Source organism: Physeter macrocephalus, chromosome 7 (genome assembly GCF_002837175.3).
Source record: "Physeter macrocephalus isolate SW-GA chromosome 7, ASM283717v5, whole genome shotgun sequence".
Lineage (NCBI taxonomy): Eukaryota > Metazoa > Chordata > Mammalia > Artiodactyla > Physeteridae > Physeter > Physeter macrocephalus.
In genome coordinates this window covers 115,369,830-115,393,888 of record NC_041220.1, presented here as the reverse complement: position 1 = coordinate 115,393,888, position 24,059 = coordinate 115,369,830, and the positions used below count along the sequence as shown (strand labels likewise).

General features: G+C 37.7%; 1 protein-coding gene across 2 annotated transcripts in view; it reads right to left on the bottom strand.

The window, feature by feature from the left end:
• ENPEP (glutamyl aminopeptidase) overlaps positions 1-24,059 on the bottom strand; it is a 98,135-nt gene that overhangs the window by 49,818 nt on the left and 24,258 nt on the right. The window contains exons 4-6 of one of the 2 annotated variants that reach the window (XM_007118401.2): positions 7,136-7,256; positions 4,650-4,804; positions 3,873-3,986 (exon numbers count right to left, since the gene is read on the bottom strand). The exons of the other annotated variant lie outside the window; for it this stretch is intronic. Coding sequence (XP_007118463.1) covers positions 3,873-3,986; positions 4,650-4,804; positions 7,136-7,256 — 390 coding nt within the window. The remainder of the gene's footprint in view (positions 1-3,872; positions 3,987-4,649; positions 4,805-7,135; positions 7,257-24,059) is intronic. 2 annotated transcript variants of the gene reach the window in all.

The following is a 24,059-nucleotide window of genomic DNA, read 5'->3' as shown; positions in this document are numbered from 1 at the left end:
TCCCGGACCGGGGCACGAACCCGTGTCCCCTGCATTGGCAGGCGGACTCTCAACCACTGCGCCACCAGGGAAGCCCTCAAAAGCTTTATTGATCTTACTTAATCAAAAATATTTCCCAAAAGGAGCATGCTATATTAGTTTACATTTTCCAATTTTGTGAATTCCACTTATAATAAGCAACGTACTATTGTCGTGATGAATGTCAATCAAGGTAATTTTGTCTTGGATTTTAATTTTTGTTCCCCTAAAATGTTTAGGTAAGAAGAAAGAATCTTAATCTCAGTGTCAGGAAATTTGACTCTCGTCTTGGTTGTGCTACCAATTGTCTGTGTGACATTTGGAAGTTACATTACCTTCCTGGGCATCAGATTTTTTCACCTGTAAAATGAGGCTCCACTATTGTGGTACTTATCAAGCTCTCTTGGTAAGATAAGATACAGTGTATCTTTGTTTATTCCCTTCACCACCAGACCCTAAATTAGGAACTTCTGTAAGGGCAGGAAGTGTGTTTTATTCAGTTTTGGGTCCTCCGTAGTATTCACTGAATGAAGAATGAATGAATAGATGAAGAATGAATGAGCTGGATCATATGATTAAATTTCATTTAAGAGCTGCATACTAAATTTTTCCAATATTTGTTTTTGAAACACTAAAAATGGAATGTTAAAATATTACATATACAATATATTATATAGACATTTCAATAAATTATGAAATCAGCAATTTTCAACATAGATGAATGGTCCTCAACTAGGGGACATTTTATCATTCAGATGATATCTGGCAATATGTGGAGACATTTTTCGTTTCTCTTTTTATAATTGAAGTATTGTTGATTTACAATGTCATGCTAATTTCTGCTGTACAGCAAAGTGACTCAGTTATACACATACATACATTATTTTTTATATTCTTTTCCATTATGGTTTATCCTGGGAGACTGGATATAGTTCCCTGTGCTATACAGTAGGACCTTATTGTTTATCCATTCTAAATGTAATAGGTTGCATCTACTAACCCCAAACTCTCAGTCCATCCCTCTCCCTCTCCCACCCCTTGGCAACCACAAGTCTGTTCTCTATGTCTGTCAGTCCATTTCTGTTTTGTAGATAAGTTCATTGTGCCATATTTTAGATTCCACATATAAGTGATATCATATGGTATCTGTCTTTCTGACTTAGTGTGATCATCTCTAGTTGCATCCGTGTTGCTGCAAATGGAATTATTTCATTCTTTTTTTATAGCTGAGTAATATTCCATTGTATATATGTACAACATCGTCTTTATCCATTCATCTTTTGATGAACATTTAGGTAGTTTCCATGTGTTGGCAATTGTGAATAGTACTGCTGTGAACATAGGGGTGCATGTATCTCTTTGATTTATAGTTTTGTCCACGTATATGTCCAGGAGTGGGATTGTTGGAGCATGTGGTGGTTTTATTTTTAGTTTTCTGAGGAACTTCCATACTGTTTTCTGTAGTGGCTGCACCAACTTTCATTCCCACCAACAGAGTAGGAGGGTTCCGTTTTCTCCACACCGTCTTATGGAGACATTTTTGGTTTCACAGCTGGGGTGGAGGGTTACTGGCATCTAATAGATACAGGCCAGGGATGCTGCTAAATACCCTACAATACACAGGACAGTCCCCACAACAAAGAATTATCTGGCTCAAATGTCAATAGTTCCATCCTTGAAAAACCACAATGTAGATTAAATTTTAAAGAAGCAATTGTTGCAAATTAACTTTTTCACCTTTTTATTATCTTTCAGTTTTAATTTATAGACTAACTTGTTCTCAAAGTATACTTTTGTGATATGAGAAAGTAATAAGGATGCAATACCAAATACTAATTGAACATTTTTCCAGAAATTTCAGTTTTCATAATCTGAAAACATTTATTAGAAGTTAATTGTTTAATTAACTTTATAATTTAATTAATGCTCTTCTTGGTCCATTTTTTTAAAGTTTTTTGAAATATAATTTACATTATTAAAATTTACCGTCTTAAAGTAGACAGTTTGATGAGTGGTTTTTTTTTTTGTTTTTTTTTTTGTTTTTTTTTTGTGGTACGCGGGCCTCTCACTGTTGTGGCCTCTCCCGTTGCGGAGCACAAGCTCTGGACGCGCAGGCCCAGCGGCCACGGCTCACGGGCCCAGCCGCTCCGCGGCACGTGGGATCCTCCCAGACCGGGGCACGAACCCGGTTCCCCTGCATCGGCAGGCGGACGCGCAACCACTGCGCCACCAGGGAAGCCCAGTTTGATGAGTTTTGACAGAATATAAACAATCTTAACTACAATCATAGTCAAGATATGGAAAAATTTCTTACCCCTAAAAGTTCCCTTGAATCCTTTTTCAGTCTGTCTCCTCCTTTCACCTCAGTCCCTGACAACCAGTGATATATATTTTATTCCTAGAGTTTTGTCTTTTCTAGAATGTCAAATAAATGGACTCATTCAGTATGTAGTCATTCACAGATGCCTTTTTCCACATAGCAAATGCTTTAGAGATTCATCCACAATGTTACTTTACCAGTAGTTTGCTCCTTCTACTGTTGAGTAGTATTCTATTGTATCAATACGCTGCAATTTATTTATAAATTTGAGTTGTTTCCAGCAGTTGGCTATTATGAATATTCCCATTATGTGCATTTACATGCAGGTTTTGTGTGGACAAGTGTTTTCATGTCTCTTGGAGTAGGATTGCTGGATTATATGATAAATGTATGTTTAACTTATAAGAAGTGGCCACACTATTTTCCAGGGTGACTGTATCATGTCTACCAGCAATGTATGTGACTTGAAATTGCTCCACAAATTTACCTGCATTTGGTATTATCAGTCTTTTAAATTTTAGATATTTGGGATGGTTAATTTTATGTTACATTGATTGATGGGGCCATGGTGCTCAAACATTATTGTGGGTGTTTCTGTGAGGGTGTTTTGAATGAGATTTACATTTAAATTGCCACCAATTTAAGTTTGAGTTAACCAGTTTAACTTTTTCACTTTTTAAAGCAGGTTGTGAAAACTGCAAGGGCTGCGAGCATCTAACACTCTTCTTATTGTATCCAGTGGAGGGCAGTAGTCTATACAATACACAACCTCCTGTAATGCTACTTTCACATAACCACACACTTATACTTTTATATATACAAACTGATAAGAATACCCACACCATCTAAATACAGATGAAAACAGATGTAGCTTTTTGGGAAAAATATCTGTAGAGTTCACAGAAGCCTCTGTTCCAGGCCCCTCAGAGACACAGAATAATAATAGTAATTACATGTACATTTTGGAAGCTTTTAAGCTTACAGTACAGAGAACAGTGTTCTTCTTTCATAGAGGACAGAACTGACTCAGAGAGGATATGTAACTTACTTGAGGTCACATTCCCTGTAACGCATCTAAGAAATGATGTGTGCAAGATTTGAACCTGAGTCTAACTACTAAGTTTATGCATTTATCTCTTTACCATGTCATTTCAGCAACCTATGTAAGGGAAGTCATTTATAAAATTAGGCTTGGACATTTTTCAAAAGGTTAGCACTACAGATACTTTTTTGAACACAGAGTTGGCATTGTCTAAGCTAGATATTTTTTTCCTGCCTTGGCACGTGTTCTTGAATGACTCTACCAACCACATTCTTGGCTCGTGGTGGTCAGTTGCCCTCTAGGGCCTGGGCATAGGCTCTGAGCATGGTGTAGTTCAGTGGAGGCAGCTGGCTCCACCCCAGCCTCCCAATGGAATTCCCAATTCGATACTGCACTTGGCCCCAAACTCAGGGCCACTGTCATAGTCCAAAGGCTTCAATCAGCTTGACATGAGGAAAACAGAGATTTGGAACTTATATGTTTAGGGCTCACCATTTGCCACTCTTTTTCTGCATGGTCTACTCCCAGGAACTCAAAGAAGGAAGCAAACCCTTCGTTTAACCACAAGTCTTCCCACCATTCCATGGTCACAATATTTCCAAACCACTGAAATTATAAGCAAGAAAGAGGGTTAAATTCTCATGCCTTTGGTAGAAAGGCCTAGAAAATTTCAGTACATTCATTTGTTCATGCAAATTTTGTCACTTGACACAAAAGTGGCAGACATCATACTTAGCATTTATTTCCTGCTTTATTTCTCCTGCTTTTCTTTTTTTTTTTTTTTTTTTTTTTTTTTGCGTTACGCAGGCCTCTCACTGTTATGGCCTCTCCCGTTGCAGAGCACAGGCTCCGGATGCGCAGGCTCAGTGGCCATGGCTCACGGGCCTAGCCGCTCCACGGCATGTGGGATCTTCCCGGACCGGGGCAAGAACCCATGTCCCCTGCATCAGCAGGCAGATTCTCAACCACTGCGCTACCAGGGAAGCCCTCTCCTGGTTTTTAAGTGATCTGAAATTCTTAGTTTATTGTCTTTATTTTGGTGGTACTGGGAAAATTTAAAGTTATAGGAAAACCTCGTGTATTTACTAAAGGCAAAACAATGTGTCTTAAAAGTTTCTTTATGGTAAAATGTTTATTAGCAGTAAGAAAGACTTCCAAGCAGGATTTTCTGGGTTGGCTGTTTTTTATTTGCTAAGTTATAATTTCAATCATTCCTATGGTCTTAAGCCACTTTTTAAAATAAGCTAAGTTGGTGCTAAGATTCTATACCTGATGCACAAGTTCATGGGCAACCACAGTGGCCACCCTCTGTTGGTTTGATGAGGCTGATTCATTAGGGTCATAAAGCAGGTTTGTTTCTCTGTAAGTGATGAGTCCCCAGTTCTCCATAGCCCCAGTGCCAAAATCTGGAATAGCGATTTTATCTATGGAAAAAGAGTCCAGTGAGAAATACATTCTTTCCATTTTGTTCATAACATTTCTTACCAAACTAAGTTCTTTAGATGAATGTTTTTTAAAAGACTAAAAATAATTTCTCAGAGTGAAAAACAATCATCTATTTGTGTAAACTTTTCAGTCTTTAATGCACTCAGAATTTCCATGGAACTCTTCCTGTTGGCTCCAGATATCAATGTGTCTTTTATTTTTTAAGAATACTATTGGCAATGCTCTTTTCAAGTCCTCTATAATTTTATGTCTTTTGTTCCTTTCTTTATTTCATTTTTATTTGCTTTTTTTCCCCATGACTTTCACTTAGATAATACCAAGCTTCTGTTTGGGGGGATATGCTGTAAGGAATAAGAGAATGAAGTTTTCAAATGAGGTCTTAGAAGTACAGAGCTTCCAAGTGTGTAGAAATATATTTCTGTCCAAGGAAACAGATTATTAGAGAATACAAAATTCCACTTTTTCCTTAATTCTGTACAATTTGTGGTCAACCAGATTCCCTACTAATTGAATAGCTTACCATCCACTTGTATGTATGTATTAAATTAGTTGGATCAACATGGAATTGACTATATTCTCTATAAATTCCCTTCCAGGTCTAAAATGTTGAATTCAATCTAGACTTTCTAGTCCTTATTTTTGCTGGGACCTATAATCGTAGACATGCTCTCTGACAGAAGGAGGCAGTGTTGATCAGTTATATGTTAAATCCCCAAACAGAAAAGGTTCAGTTGGATTAGTGGACAAAACACAGCTTCTCCAGTTAATGAACTATAATAAGAATGGGATTTATTAATTATTACATATAATTTAAATTAGGCACATAAATGAAAATAAATTAAATTTTTATCTAACATAAAGAAAAGGTCCTCTATGGTTAAAGTAAAGATTCTTAAAGGTTTTTATAAAAAGAATGAAAATGGATACATCTTAAATGGAGGTCAGAATTACAGCAGTAGTTTACTTTTAGTGTTATTTTCATTCTTAGGTTTGGTTATTTTGTCACAAGAGTACTTCTTAAAGTTTGGAGAAATATTCCCCCAAGGGCCAGTATTTTCCATAATGTTACAGAGTGTAATTTGTACCTAACCCATGAACAAAAGGAATTTTTTTAAACCTCATTTCTTTGGTGAGTATTGACATTATAATTAATTAACTCCTGTGCCTTTAATTTTGGGGGTGGATAAATGCAGTAATCAATTGTAAGGAAAGTCTAAGAGTCAATTCTGAAAGAGTTGAAAATGCATACAAAAGTTTGAAGAAGAAGAGGGAATATGGGAGAGAGGGAGGAAGAAAAGAGAACAGAGAAATAAATTTGTGAGATTTCCACTTCCCAGGTTATCATGGGTGGTACAAGAGAGATAAAGAGAAAAAGACTTTTAAATTAATGAGATTAACATTTTATTAGATATTCTGATTTCGATGGAAAGTTGTTTCTCTTCCTGTCTCCTTCTCTAATAGCTGTTAAGCAATAAAAAAAAAAAAAAAGAGCATCCACAAAGTTGTTCAGAGCCACAGCCATTCCCATGTAGAGAATTTGACATTCCAGTTGCTTTGCATTGGTAATTTATTAAAGTAATGGCAGAAACAGAAATAGAGAAGTCGATTGTTGGTTTGTTGGTTTTCTTGTTGCCTTCATTTCATCCCTACAGACATCTATATGGGTGTTACATTTAAAGTCTTTGCTAATACCACTCAAGCTTACTATTAAAGCATTTCTCCTGTTGACAGAAGTGTTCATATCCATACCATTTTGATTATAGCACTATTTTTATTTTAAAAAGAAAACATGTTCCCCACATCCTCCATATTAGAAAAAATACTTATGGAAGGAGCACCAGTTCATTTTAACTGCCTAAGAATCTAGAATTAGTCTTGTACAACAATGGAAAGACTGGAAGTACATGGGACTCTGACAGCATTATTTATCCCTATTTATTAACTCACTGATGGTAGGGAGGCAATGTAAGCTCTTGGGATGGGTACTAATTTTGAAATCAGCTGATCTAGGTTTCTCTTTCTGGTTCCATCATTATCAATGTCTGCAGTTTTATGTATATACTTCAGTGTTTATTTGGAAATAAAATACTATACATTTATCAGGTAAGAACAGAGTATAGACATTATTCTTAGAGGAATCCAGAATGAATCTTTCAGCATCTAGTAAGTATTAGATACATAGTATTGGCATATGATGAAAAGACTGAGGGATGACCATTAACTAAGGATGCTAAAGCTGGAGGAAGTGAGTGAACTTAGGTGAAAACAAAGGCAATATTAAAAATAAGAAAATGAAGAATGGTTCTCACCTAATTTAGGAAGAGAATACTCCATAGCGAAGTAGTCTTCAAAATAATCAAACACACTTTTAGTTATATTTGCAGCATATTCAGCTGTGTGCTTTTGCTCTGGCTGGACATATACAGTGAGCTATTAAAATAAAAAAAAATTCAGTGAAAATTCTTCATTTGAAAAAACACAAAAACTATGATACATAACATAGTAGGAAGAAGGTGGGCTTTGGAGCCAGGTAAGTCTAATTGGAATCCCAGTTCTGCATGGTCTTGGACAAATCACTTCACGTCTCTGAGACTCATAGGTAAAGGAAAAGAATACTGCATAACTCACTAAGTAATTTCAATGACTAGAAATAATGTAAGACACAATGGTTGGCATAATGTACAGTATATTTTTAAAATGTTATTTTTTCTACTTAGAACATATATTGTCTTCTTCATATTTGTGTATCTATGTATTTATCTCTCTTTATGTAATTTGTCTTTGAAGAAATAAGGCATGTGATTTTTTTCTCATCTAAGGAGCCCTTAGATTCGTGTTTTCCATTTGCTTTTGTATCCATTGCTACCCACACTACCCTTTTGATATATTAACTATTCTACTTCCAGAGTCTAAAATACGACTCAAAATTTTCTTGAGAGGGAGGCATCTTGATAAGCCAAATCTTGATAAGCTACATCTCTAAGTATCTAGGATATTATTTTTATGCCATGACATAATTTATAAATCAAACCAAGTATAGACTTTTTACTCCCCAATTCTAAGCATGTATAACCCCAAGTAGCCAACAAAATATTGAAGGAGAAAAACAATATTGGAAGATTGATAATATCTGACTTAGAGACTCACTGTAAAGTTACAGTAATCAAGACAATGTGGTATTAACAAAACAATAGAAAAATAGATCAGTACAAGACAATAGAGAGCCCAGAAATAGACCCACATAAATATAGTCAACTGAAGTTCAACAAAGGAGTAAAGGCAATACAATGGAGCAAAGACAGTATCTTCAACAAATGATGCTGGAATAACTGAACATCCATCTGCAAAAAATGAATCTAGACACAGACCTTACACCCTTCACAAATATGAACACAAAATTGATCACATACCTAAATGTAAAACACAAAACTATAAAACTCCTGGAAGATAACATAGAGGAAAATCTAGATGACTTTGGATATGAAGATGACTTCTTAGCTTTACCACCAAAGGCATAATCTATGAAAGAAATAACTGATAAGCTAGGCTTCATTAAAACTTTTGCTCTGTGAAAGACAATGTCAAGAGAATGAGAAGATAAGGTGCAGACTGGGAGGAAATATTTGTAGAAGGTCCATCTCATAAACAACTGTTACACAAAATATACAAAGAACTGTTAAAACTCAACAAGAAGAAAGGAAACAACCTGATTAAAAAATGGGCCAAAGACCTTAACAAGACACCTCACCAAAGAAGATACACAGATGGCAATTATGTATATGAAAAGATGCTTCACATCATATGTCATCAAGGAGATGCAAATTAAAATAACAAAGAGGTACCACAGCACACCTACTACAATACGAAAATCTAAAACACTCACAACACCAAATGCTGGTGAGGATGTGGAGCAATAGGAATTCCCATACATTGCAGGTGGGAATACAAGATGGTACAGCCATTTTGGAAGACAGTTTGGCAGTTTCTTACAAAACTAAACATACTCTTAACATATGGCTCAACAATTGTGCTCCTTTGTGTTTACCCAAAGGAGTTTAAAACATGTCCTGAGATTGGTTCAAGATGGCAGAGTAGAAGGACATGCTCTACTCCCTCTTTCGAGAACACAAGAATCACAACTAACTGCTGAACAATCATCGACAGGAAGACACTGGAACTCACCCAAAAAGATACCCCACATGCAAAGAGAAAGGAGAAGCCACAATGAGATGGTAGGAGGGGCGCTATCACAATAAAATCAAATCCCATAACTGCTGGGTGGGTGACTCACAAACTGGAGAACACTTATACCACAGAAGTCCACCCACTGGAGTGAAGGTTCTGAGCCCCACATCAGGCTTCCCAACCTGGGGGTCTGGCAACAGGAGGAGGAATTCCTAGAGAATCAGACTTTGAAGGCAGAGGGATTTGATTGCAGGACTTCGACAGGACTGGGGGAAACAGAGACTCCACTCTTGGAGGACACACACAAAGTAGTGTGTGCATCAGGACCCAGGGGAAGGAGCAGTGACCCCATAGGAGACTGAACCAGACCTCCCTGCTACTGTTGGAGGCTCTCCTGCAGAGGTGGGGGGCAGCTCTGGCTCACCAAGGGGCAAGGACACTGGCAGCAGAAGTCCTGGGAAGTACTCCTTGGCATGAGCCCTCCCAGAGTCTGCCATTAGCCCCACCAAAAGAGCCCAGGTAGGCTCCAGTGTCGGGTCGCCTCAGGCCAAACAACCAACAGGGAGGGAACGCAGCCCCACCCATCAGCAAACAAGCAGATTAAAGTTTTACTGAACTCTGCCCACCAGAGCAACAGCCAGCTCTATCCACCACCAGTCCCTCCCATCATAAGTGACCAGGAAGACAGAATGGTAGAATTCACTGCTGCAGAACAGAATAAAGGAAAAAGAAATGAAAGAAATGAAGACAGCCTAAGAGACCTCTGGGACAACATTAAATGCAACAATATTCACATTATAGGGGACCCAGAAGGAGAAGAGAGAGAGAAAGGACCTGATAAAATATTTGAAGAGATTATAGTTGAAAACTTCCGTAACATGGGAAAGGAAATAACCACCCAAGTCCAAGAAGCGCAGAGTCCCATACATGATAAACCCAATGAGAAACATGCCGAGACACATAGTAATCAAATTGGCAAAAATTAAAGACAAAGAAAAATTATTGAAAGTAGCAAGCGAAGAATGACAAATAACATACAAGGCAACTCCCATAAGGTTAACAGAGGATTTCTCCACAGAAACTCTACAAGCCAGAAGGGAGTGGCATGATATACTTAGAATGATGAAAGGGAAGAACCTAAAACCAAGATTATTCTACGCAGCAAGGATCTCATTCAGATTTTTTTTTCTTTTTTTTTTTTTTTTTTTTTTGTGGTATGCGGGCCTCCCTCTGCTGTGGCCTCTCCCGTTGCGGAGGACAGGCTCCGGACGCGCAGGCTCAGCGGCCATGGCTCACGGGCCCAGCCGCTCCGCGGCATGTGGGATCCTCCCAGACCGGGGCGCGAACCCGGTTCCCCTGCGTCGGCAGGCCTCATTCAGATTTGATGGAGAAATCAAAAGCTTTACAGAGAACCAAAAGCTAAGAGAATTCAGCACCACCAAACCAGCTCTACAACAAATGCTAAAGGAACTTCTCTAAGTGGGAAACACAAGAGAAGAAAAGGACCTACAAAAACAAACTCCAAACAATTAAGGAAATGGTCATAGGAACATACATATCGATAATTACCTTAAATGTGAATGGATTAAATGCTCCAACCAAAAGACACAGGCTCACTGAATGAATTCAAAAAACAGACCCATATATATGCTGTCTACAAGAGACCCACTTCAGACCTAGGGACACATACAGACTGAAAGCGAGGGGATGGAAAAAGATATTCCATGCAAATGGAAATCAAAAGAAAGCTGGAGTAGCAATTCTCATAAAAGACAAAATAGACTTTAAAATAAAGAATGTTACAAGAGACAAGGAAGGACACTACATGATGATTAAGGGATCAATCTAAGAGGAAGATATAACAATTATAAATATATATGCACCCAACACAGGAGCACCACAATACATAAGGCAACTGCTAACAGGTCTAAAAGAGGAAATCAACAGTAACACAATAATAGTGGGGGACTTTAACACCTCACTGACCACAATGCTATGAGATTAGAAATCAATTACAGGGAAAAAAACGTAAAAAACACTAACACATGGAGGCTAAACAATACGTTATTAAATAACCAAGACATCATTGAAGAAATCAAAGAGGAAATCAAAAAATACCTAGAGACAAATGACAATGAAAACACAACGATCCAAAACCTATGGGATGCAGCAAAAGCAGTTCTAAGAGGGAAGTTTATAGTTATACAACCCTACCTCTAGAAACAAGAAAAATCTAAAATAAAGAATCTAACATTACACCTAAAGGAACTAGAGAAAGAAGAACAAACAAACCCCAAAGTTAGCAGAAGGAATGAAATCATAAAGATTAGAGCAGAGGGCTTCCCTGGTGGTGCAGTGGTTGAGAGTCCACCTGCCTATGTGGGGGACACGGGTTCTTGCCCCGGTCCAGGAAGATCCCACATGCCACGGAGCAGCTAGGCCCGTGAGCCATGGTTGCTGAGCCTGCGCGTCCGGAGCCTGTGCTCCACAACGGGGGAGGCCACAACAGTGAGAGGCCCATGTACTGAAAAAAAAAAAAAAAAAAAAAAGACTTAAATGTAAGACTTGAAACCGTAATGTTCTTAGAAGAAAACAGGGAAAAAGCTTCTTGACATGGGTCCTGGCGATGATTTTTTTGGATATCATACCTATAGTACAAGCAGCAAAATAAAAAATCAACAAATGGGCTACATCTTGCAGAAACTGAAAATCTTATGCACAGCAAAAGAAATGATCAACAAAATTAAGAAGCCACCTGCAGAATGGGAGAAACTGTTTGCAAATCATATATCTGATAAGAAGTAAATATCCAAAATATGTAAAGAACTTAATTCAATAGCAACAAACAAGCAAATAACCCAATTAAAAAAATGGGTAAAGACCTGAATACACATTTTTTCAAAGAAGATATTCAAATGGCCAGTAGGTTCATAAAATATAGCCTTCCAAGACTGAACCAGGAAGAAACAAGATAGGAACAGACCAATCACAAGTAATGAAATTGAAACTGTGATTAGAAGTCTTCCAACATACAAAAGTCCAGGACCAGATGTCTTCACAGGTGAATTCTATTAAACATTTAGAGAAGAGCTAACACCCATCCTTCTCAAACTCTTCTAAAAAGTTGCAGAGGAAGGAAAACACCCAAACTCATTCTATGAGGCCACCATCACCCTGATACCAAAACCAGACAAAGATACTACAAAAACAGAAAGTTACAGACCAATATCACTGATGAATGTAGATGCAAAAATCCTCAAGAAAATACTCGCAAACACAATCCAACAACACATTAAAAGGATCATACACCATGATCAAGTGGGGTTTATCCCAGAGATGCAAGGATTCTTCAATATACGCAAATCAATCAATGTGATACACCGTATTAACAACTTGAAGAATAAAAACCATATGATCATCTCAATAGATGCAGAAAAAGCTTTTGACAAAATTCAACACCCATTTATGATAAAAACTCGCCAGAAAATGGGCATAGAGGGAAGCTACTTCAACATAATAAAGGCCATATACGATAAATCCACAGTCAACATCATTCTCAATGGTGAAAAACTGAAAGCATTTCCTCTAAGATCAGGAACAAGACAAGGATGTCCACTCTCACCACTATTATTCAACATAGTTTTGGAAGTCCTAGCCATGGCAATCAGAGAAGAAAAAGAAATAAAAGGAAACCAAATTGGAAAAGAAGAAGTAAAACTGTCACTGTTTGCAGATGACATGATACTATACATAGAGAATCCTAAAGATGCCACCAGAAAACTACTAGAGCTAATCAATGAATTTGGTAAAGTTGCAGGATACAAAATTAATGCACAGAAATCTCTTGCATTCCTATACACTAATGATGAAATATCTGAAAGAGAAATTAAGGAAACACTCCCATTTAACATTGCAACAAAAGAATAAGATACCTAGGAATTAACCTACCTAGGGAGACAAAATTCCTGTGTGCAGAAAAGTGTAAGACACTGATTAAAGAAATTAAAGATGATACAAACAGATGGAGAGATATACCATTTTCTTGGATTGGAAGAATCAACATTGTGAAAATGACTATACTACCCAAAGCAATCTACAGATTCTATGGAATCCCTATCAAATTAGCAACTGCATTTTTTACAGAGCTAGAACAAAAAATCTTAAAATTTGTATGGAGACACAAAAGACCCCGAATAGCCAAAGCAGTCTTGAGGGAAAAAAATGGAGCTGGAGGAATCAGTCTCCCTGACTTCAGTGTATACTACAAAGCTACAGTAATCAAGACAATACGGTACTGGCACAAAAACAGAAATATAGATCAATGGAACAGGATAGAAAACCCAGAGAGAAACCCACACACCCAAGGTCAACTAATCTATGACAAAGGAGGCAAGGGTATAGAATGGAGAAAAGACAACCTCTTCAATAACTGGTGCTGGGAAAACTGGACAGCTACATGTAAAAGAATGAAATTAGAACACTCCCTAACACCATACACAAAAATAAACTCAAAATGGATTAGAGACCTCCATGTAAGACCGGACACTCTAAAACTCTTAGAGAAAAACATAGGAAGAACACTCTTTGACATAAATCATAGGAAGATTTTTTTTGATCCACCTCCTAGAGTAATGGAAATAAAAACAAAAAGAAATAAATGGGACCTAATGAAACTTAAAAGCTTTTGCACAGCAAAGGAAACCATAAACAAGATGAAAAGACAACCCTCACAGTGGGAGAAAATATTTGCAAAGGAATCAACGGACAAAGGATTAATCTCCAAAATATATAAACAGCTCATGTAGCTCAATATTAAAAAAACAACCAAATCCAAAAATGGGCAGAAGACCTAAATAGATATTTCTCCAAAGAAGACATACAGATGGTCAAGAAGCACATGAAAAGCTGCTCAACATCACTAATGGTTCCTTACAGAACTAAAAATAGAATTACCATATGAGCCAGCAATCCCACTACTGGGCATATACCCTGAGAAAACCATAATTCAAAAAGACACATGCAACCCAGTGTTCATTGCAGCAGTATTTACAATAGCCAGGTCATGGAAGCAACCTAAATACCCATCGATAGATGAATGGCTAAAGTAGATGTGGTACATATATACAATGGAATATTACTCAGCCATAAACAGGAAGGAAATTGGGTCATTTTTAGAGACATGGATGCATCTAGAGACTGTCATACAGAGTGAAGTAAGTCGGAAATAGAAAAACAAATTTCGTATATTAACGCATATATGTGGAACGTAGAAAATGGTACAGATGAACCGGTTTGCAGAGCAGAAATTGAGACACAGAAATAGAGAAAAAACACATGGACACCAAGTGGGGAAAGCGGCAAGGTGTTGGGGTTGTGGTGTGATGAATTGGGAAATTGGTATTAGCATGTATACACTGATGTGCATAGAATGGATGACTAATAAGAAAAAATTAATTAATAAAAACGTCCTACATGAGGATGTTTATAGTAGCTTTATTTGTAATTGCCAAAACTGGGAAGCACCAAGATGTCTTTCATGCACCAGATAAACTGTGGGCAATGGAATATTTCACAGTGCTAAAAAGAAAGAAGGTATAAAACCATGAAAAAACAGGGAGGAACCTTAAATGCATATTATCAATATTAAGTGAAAGAAACGAATCTGAAAGGGCTACACACTGTATGATTCCAACTATTTGACATTTTCGAAGAGTCAGAAAGATGGAGGCTGAGTCTGCAGCCACCAAGAATCCTGTGTGCAAGCACAGGTAACTATACACACGTCCCCTCCCAGGAGCCTGTGCAGCCCACCACTGCCAGGGTCCTGTCATCTAGGGTCAGCTTCCCCAGGAGAACACATGGCGCGCCTCAGCCTGGTGCAATGTCACACCGACCTCTGTCGCCACAGGCTCACCCCGCATTCCATACCCTTCCCTCCCCCCAGCCTGAGTGAGCCAGAGCCCCCTAATCAGGTGCTATTTTAACCCCATCCTGTCTGGGCAAAGAACAGACGCCCTCAGGCAACCTACATGCAGAGGCGGGTCCAAATCCAAAGCTGAACCCCAGGAGCTGTGCAAACAAAGAAGAGAAAGGGAAGTTTCTCCCAGCAGCCTCAGGAGCAGTGGATGAAATCTCCGCAATCAACTTGACGTACCCAGCATCTGTGGAATACCTGAATAGACAATGAATCATCCCAAAATTGAGGTGGTGGACTTTGGGAGCAACTGCAGACTTGGGGTTTGCTTTCTGCATCTAATTTGTTTCTAGTTTTATGTTTATCTCAATTTAGTATTTAGAGCTTATTATCACTGGTAGATTTCTTTGTTGATTTGGTTGCACTCTTCCTTTTTTCTTTATATGTATATATATTTTTCTCCTTTTTCTCTTTTTGTGAGTGTGTATGTGTATGCTTCTTTGTGTGATTTTGTCTGTATAGCTTTTCTTTGATGGTTTGTCCTAGAGTTCTGCCTGTCCGTTTTTTCTTTTTTCCTTTTTTCATATAGTTTTTAGCACTTGTTATCATTGGTGGATTTGTTTTTTGGTTTGGTTACTCTCTTCTTTCTTTTTTTATTACATTTTTTATTTTTATTTTTAAAATGATATTTTTTTATTTCTTACTTTAGTAACTTTATTTTATTTTTTTCTTTCTTTCTTTTTTTTCTTTCTTTTCTTCTGAGCCAAGTAGCTGACAGGGTCTTGGTGCTCCGGCCAGGTGTCAGGCCTGAGCCTCTGAGGTGGGAGAGCCGAGTTCAGGACATTGGTCCACCAGAGACTGCACAGCCCACATACTATCCAACGACAAAAGCTCTCCCAGAGATCTCCATCTCAACGCTAAGACCCAGCTCCACTCAACAACCAGCAAGCGACAGTGCTGGACACCCTATGCCAAACAACTAACAGTACAGGAATACAACCCCACCCATTAGCAGAGAGGCTGCCTAAAATCATAATAAGTTCACAGACACCAAACCACACAACCGGATGTGGTCCTGCCCACCAGAAAGACAAGATCCAGCCTCATCCACCAGAACACAGGCACCAGTCCCCTCCACCAGGAAGCCTACATAAACCCCTGAACCAACCTTACCCATGGGGAAAGACACCAAAAATAATGTGAACTACGAACCTGCAGCTTCCGAAAAGGAGACCCCTAACACAGTAAGTTAAGCAACATGAGAAGACAGAGAAATATGCAGCAGATGAAGGAGCAAGGTAAAAACCCACCAGACCAAACAAATGAAGAGGAAATAGGCAGCCTACCTGAAAAAGAATTCAGGGTGATGATAGTAAAGATGATCCAGAATCTTGGAAATAGAATGGATAAAATACAAGAAACGTTTAACAAGGACCTACAAGAACTAAAGAGCAAACAAATGATGAACAACACAATAAATGTAATTAAGAATTCTCTAGAAGGAATCAATAGCAGAATAACTGAGGCAGAAGAATGGATAAGTGACCTGGAAGATAAAATAGTGGAAATAACTACCACAGGGCAGAATAAAGAAAAAAGAATGAAAAGAATTGAGGACAGTCTCAGAGACCTCTGGGACAACATTAAACGCACCAACATTCGAATTATAGGGGTCCCAGAAGAAGAAGAGGAAAAAAAAGGACTGAGAAAATATTTGAAGAGATTATAGTTGAAAACTTCCCTAAAGGAAGGAAAGGAAATAGCCAACCAAGTCCAGGAAGCACAGAGAGTCCCATACAGGATAAATCCAAGGAGAAACATGCCAAGACACGTATTTATCAAACTATCAAAAATTAAATACAAAGAAAAAATGTTAAAAGCAGCAAGGGAAAAGCAACAAATAACATACAAGGGCATCCACATAAGGTTAACAGCTGATCTTTCAGTAGAAACTTGCAAGCCAGAAGGGAGTGGCAGGACATACTTAAAGTGGTGAAAGGGAAAAATGTACAACCAAGATTAATCTACCCAGCAAGGATCTCATTCAGATTTGATGGAGAAATTAACACCTTTACAGACAAGCAAAAGCTAAGAGAATTCAGCACCACCAAACCAGCTCTACAACAAATGCTAAGGAACTTCTCTAGGCAGGAAACACAGGAGAAGGAAAAGACCTACAATAACAATCCCAAAACAATTAAGAAAATGGTAATAGAAACATACATATTGATAACTGCCTTAAATGTAAATGGATTAAATGCTCCAATCAAAAGACATAGACTGGCTGAATGGATATAAAAACAAGACCCGTATATATGCTGTCTACAAGAGACCCACTTCAGACCTAGGGACACATACAGACTGAAAGTGAGGGGATAGAAAAAAATATTCCATGCAAATGGAAATCAAAAGAAAGCTGGAGTAACAATTCTCATATCAGACAAAATAGACTTTCAAATAAAGACTATTACAAGAGACAAAGAAGCACACGACATAATAATCAAGGGATCAATCCAAGAAGATATAACAATTGTAAATATTTATGCACCCAACATAGGAGCACCTCAATACATAAGGCATTGCTAGCAGCCATAAAAGAGGAAATCGACAGTAACACATTAGTAGGGGACTTTAACACGCCACTTTCACCAATGGACAGATCATCCAAAATGAAAATAAATAAGGAAACACAAGCTATAAATGATACATTAAAAGGATGGACTTAATTGATAATTTATTGGACATTCCTTCCAAAAACAACAAAATACACTTTCCTCTCAAGTGCTCATGGAACATTCTCCAGGATAGATCATATCTTGGTTCACAAATCAAGCCTCAGTAAATTTAATAAAATTGAAATTGTATCAGGTATCTTTTCCAACCACAATGCTATGAGACTAAATATCAATTACAGGTACAAATCTGTAATATACAAACACATGGAGGCGAAACAATACACTACTTAATAACCAAGAGATCACTGAAGAAATCAAAGAGGAAATCAAAAAATACCTAGAAACAAATGACAGTGAAAACACGATGACCCAAAACCTATGGGATGCAGCAAAAGCAGTTCTAAGAGGGAAGTTTATAGCAATACAGTCCTATCTCAAGAACAAAAAACATCTTAAATAAACAACCTAACCTTACACCTAAAGCAATTAGAGAAAGAAGAACAAAAATTCCCCAAAGTTACCAAAAGGAAGGAAATTATAAAGATCAGATCAGAAATAAATGAAAAAGAAATGAAGAAAACACTAGCAAAGATCAGTAAAACTAAATGCTGGTTCTTTGAGAAGATAAGCAAAATTGATAAACCATTAGCCAGACTTATCAAGAAAAAAAGGGAGGAGACTCAAATCAATAGAATTATTAATGAAAAAGGAGAAGTAATAACTGATACTGCAGAAATACAAAGGATCATGAGAGATTACTACAAGCAACTATAGGCCAGTAAAATGGACAACCTGGAAGAAGAAATGGACAAATTCTTAGAAAAGCACAACCTTCCAAGACTGAACCAGGAAGAAATAGAAAATATAAACAAAACAATCACAAGCACTGAAATTGAGACTGTGGTTAAAAATCTTCCAACAAACAAAAGTCCAGGACCAGATGGCTTCACAGGTGAATTCTGTTGAAGACGTAGAGAAGAGCTAACACCTATCCTTCTTACACTCTTCCAAAATAGAGCAGAGGGAGGAGCACTCCCAAACTTATTCTCTGAGGCCACCATCACTCTGATACAAAAACAGACAAGATGTCACAAAGAAAGAAAACTACAGGCCAATATCACTGATGAACATAGATGCAAAAATCCTCAACAAAATACTAGCAAAGAGAATCCAACAGCACATTAAAGGGATCATACACCATGATCAAGTGGTGTTTATCCCAGGAATTCAAGGATTCTTCAGTATATGTAAATCAATCAATGTGATACACCATATAACAAACTGAAGGATAAAAACCATATGATCATCTCAATAGATGCAGAAAAAGCTTTCGACTAAATTCAACACCGATTTTTGATAAAAACCTTCCAGAAAGTAGGCATAAAGGGAACTTACCTCAACATAATAAAGGCCTAATTGACAAACCCACAGCCAACATTGTTCTCAGTGGTGAAAAACTGAAACCATTTCTACTAAGATGAGGAACAAGACAAGGTTGTCCACTCTCACCACTAGTATTTAAAATAGTTTTGGAAGTTTTAGCCACAGCAATCAGAGAAGAAAATGAAATGAAAGGAATCCAAATCAGAAAAGAAGAGGTAAAACTGTCACTGTTTGCAGATGACATGCTTCTATATACATAGAGAATCCTAAAGATGCTACCAGAAAACTAGTAGAGCTAATCAATGAATTGGTAAAGTAGCAGGATACAAAATTAATGCACAGAAATATCTTGCATTCCTATACACTAATGATGAAAAATCTGAGCGTGAAATTAAGGAAACACTCCCATTTACCATTGCAACAAAAAAGAATAAAATACCTAGGAATAAACCTATCTAAGGAGACAAAGACCTGTATGCAGAAAACTGTAAGACACTGATGAAAGGAATTAAAGATGATACAGACAGATGGAGAGACATACAATGTTCTTGGATTGGAAGAATCAACATTGTGAAAATGACTGTAATACCCAAAGCAATCTACAGATTCAGTGCCATCCCTATCAAAGTACCAATGGCATTTTTCACAGAACTGGAACAAAAAATTTCACAATTTGTGTGTAAATACAAAAGACGCCGAATAGCCAAAGCAATCTTGAGAAAGAGAAGCAGAGCTGGAGGAATCAGGCTCCCTGACTTCAGACTATATTACAAAGCTACAGTAATCAAGACAGTATGCTACTGGCACAAAAACAAATATAGATCAATGGAACAGGATAGAAAGTCTAGACATAAACCTACGCACATATGGTCACCTTATCTTTGATAAAGGAGGCAAGAATATACAATGGCGAAAAGATAGCGTATTCAATAGGTGGTGCTGGGAAAATTGGACAGCTACATGTAAAAGAACAAATTTAAAACACTGCCTAACGCCATACACAAAAATAAACTCAAAATGGAATAAAGACCTAAATATAAGGCCAGACACTATAAAACTCTTAGTGGAAAACATAGGCAGAACACTCTATGACATAAATCACAGCAAGATCCTTTTTGACCCACCTCATAGAGAAATGAAAATAAAAACAAAAATAAACAAATGGGACCTAATGAAACTTAAAAGCTTTTTCACAGCAAAGGAAACCATAAGCAATATGAAAAGGCAACCTTCAGATTGGGAGAAGATATTTGCAAACGAAGCAAATGACAAAGGATTAATCTCCAAAATATAGAAGCAGCTCATGCAGCTCAATATCAAAAAAGCAACCCAATCCAAAAATGGGCAGAAGACTTAAGTAGGCATTTCTCCAAAGAAGATATACAGATTGCCAACAAACACTTGAAAGGATACTCCACATCACTAATCATTAGAGAAATGCAAATCAAAACTACAATGAGGTATCACCTCACACTGGTCAGAATGGCCATCATCAAAAAATCTACTAACAAATGCTGGAGAGGGTGGAGAGAAAAGGGAACCCTGTTGCACTGTTGGTGGGAATGTAAATTGATACAGCTACTATGGAGAACAGTATGGAGGTTCCTTACAGAACTAAAAGTGTCCATTGAGAGATGAATGGATAAAGAAGATGTGGCACATATATACAATGGAATATTACTCAGCCATAAAAAGAAACGAAATTGAGTTATTTGCAGTGAGGTGGGTGGAGCTAGAGACTCATACAGAGTGAAGCAAGTCAGAAAGAGAAAAGAAATATCATATGCTAACAGATATATATGGAATCTAAAAAAAATCGTTTTGAAGAAACTAGGGGCAGGGCAGGAATAAAGACACAGATGTAGAGAATGGACTTAAGGACATTGGGAGGGGGAAAGGTAAGCTGGGACAAAGTGAGAGTGTGGCGTGGGCATATATACACTACCAAATGTAAAATCGATAGCTAGTGGGAAACAGCCGTATGGCACAGGGAGATCAGCTTGGTGCTTTGTATCCACCTAGAGGGGTGGGATAGGGAGGGTGAGAGGGAGATGCAAGAGAGAGGAGAAATGGAAATATATGTATATGTATAGCTGATTCACTTTGTTATACAGCAGAAACTAACACACCATTGTAAAGCAATTATACTCCAATAAAGATGTTAGAAAACAAAAACACTGTAATGCTTCAATATGACATAATGGTATGCTTTAACAAACAAAATGGTAGTTTTTGAATAAAAAATATATAAAACCACATTAAATCATGAATTTTAAAGCACATGAAAGGATGCTCAACATCACTAATCATCAGAGAAATGCAAATCAACACCACAATGAGGTATCACATCACACCAGTCAGAATGGCCATCATCAAAAAAATCTACAAACAATAAGTGCTGAGAGGTTGTGTAGAAAAGGGAACCCTCTTGCACTGTTGATGGGAATGTAAATTGATACGGCCACTATGTAGAACAGTATGGGCGTTCCTTAAAAAACTAAAAATAGAACTACCATATGACCCAGCAATCCCACTACTGGGCATATACCCTGAGAAAACCATAATTCAGAAAGAGTCATGTACCACAGTGTTCACTGCAGCACCATTTACAGTAGCCAGAACATGGAAGCAACCTAAGTGTCCATTGACAGATGAATGGATAAAGAAGATGTGGCACATGTACACAGTGGAATATTACTCAGCCATAAAAAGAAACTAAATTGAGATTTACAATAACCAGGACATGGAAGCAACCTAAATACCCTTCAACAGATGAATGGATAAAGAAGATGTGGCACATATATACAATGGAATATTACTCAGCCATAAAAAGACACCAAACTGAGTTAATTTGTAATGAGGTGGATGGACCTAGAGTCTGTCATACACAGTGAAGTTAAGTCAGAAAGAGAAAAACAAATACCATATGCTAACGCACATATATGGAATCTTAAAAAAAAACGGTACTGATCAACCTAGTGTCAGGGCAGGCATAAAGATGCAGACGTACAGTACGGACTTGAGGATATGGGGTTTGAGCAGGGGAAGGTGAAGCTGGGATGAAATGAGAGAGCAGAGCTGACATGTTATACACTACCAAATGTGAAATAGATGGCTCGTGGGAAGCTGAAGCATAGCACAGGGAGATCAGGTTGATGCTTTGTGATGATCTAGAGGGGTGGGATAGAGAGGGTGGGAGGGAGGCTCAAGAGGGAGGGGATATGGGGATATATGTATACATATACCTGATTTACTTTGTTGTACAGCAGAAAATAACACAACATTGTAAAGCAATTATACTCCAATAAAGATGCTAAAAACATAAAATAAATAAATAAAAATAAAAAGCATCCCTTAAATTACTATTGCTGACTCACTGTTCTCCCAAGCTACTGGGTGATTGACATTCTTGCTTTATTTGCCTAAGTAAAGATGTGTTCATCTTCATCTCCAAAGGCTACAAAATTCACTCATTTATCATCCATCCCCTTTTTTTTAAAGTTTGTTTTGTTTTATTTATTTATTTATTTTTGCTTTCTAGAAGAAGTGATACATTTCCTCAGCGCCCTCCTGTTCTCTTTGTGAACAACATGTGTTTTCCAAGAAGTTAAGTGAAACTAAGGATCCAGGTGGTGGCCACTGAACAGAGCGAAGGTAATTGCCCCCTATGAAATCAAAACTATCACGTTCATGTAGCATTGTCATGTTGTAAACCGAGATTCTCAGAATTTCCACCACATCTGTTCTCTTCTATTAAAAACTTCAGAAAGGGTAGTTCCTCTTGCTTCACTCTGCTGTTGTTGTGTACACACTCTGTACTTTTGTGTTGCACGTAATATTTGGAGAGTGAAAGAGGGTTGAAAAAGAGGAAGAAGAGATAACAGTGAGGTCTCCCACCTTAGGTGGAGCAATGGGGAGGAGAAAGACTATGTGCTTTTTCTGTCAATATGTTCTCATTGCCCATGCTGGTAGATTGACTCCCTTCGATCAGAATGCTTCTGAGACCATATAATCAGGTTTTTCTTCCTCTCCATATTTCTATTGTTGGTAGCAACAGGAATGCAGTGTCCTTAAATAGGATTGGTGTTAGTGTAAATTCAATCCAAATAAAAGCAATGCCTTCCTTTTTTGTTTCTGAGAAACTCAACACCACAGAGAAGTATGTTCTATCTTTACAGTCTGGCCAGTCTGCAGATCACATGTGATCGATGACCCTTATTTTGATGTATGATCCATCATATTTTATGACCACTGCTTTGATCAACTGAGCTAAGCAATCACAATATATAGATACAGCCTGTTAACCTTGTAACATTATTAGCCAAAGCATATCTATGTGTCCTATCTGCCATATATCAGAAACATTTTTATTTTAAAGATTACTTTCTATGGGCTTTGGTAGAAGCTGCTAACTCCCCTCCATCATTTGCTGAGCCTCAGCACTTCTGTCCATGACAAAATTCAGTATATTACTCCTGAATTGTCATTGGTTTGTAATAATTACTCTCATTCTAGTTTACATGCTTGCTTTACTGAGATGATTTTTTTAAAGCATGTAATAACCATATTGAAATAGCATGGGGTGAGGAAGGAGATATGCATGCATATTGTTTCTTCTTCTTACTTTCTAAAAAGTCATATATGCCTTTATTATTCAAAGACTCTATTAAAGGTTAAATATAAAGGTTTTTATATAAGCTTTATAACTATATATATATATGAAGTTTGTAAGACTTCAAGAACCTAACTTGAATGCATATATTTAGTTTTTAAAGATATTAAGTTCCCTAAGTGAATTAAATTACCTAGATATACCACTGTTGGATACTATTTTTTTTTTTTTTTTTTTTTTTTTGTGGTACGCGGGCCTCACACTGTTGTGGCCTCTCCCGTTGCGGAGCACAGGCTCCGGACGCGCAGGCTCAGCGCCCATGGCTCACGGGCCCAGCCGCTCCGCGGCATGTGGGATCCTCCCAAACCGGGGCGCGAACCCGGTTCCCCTGCATCGGCAGGCGGACGCGCAACCACTGCGCCACCAGGGAAGCCCTAACTTGACATTTTTATATAAAATGTACT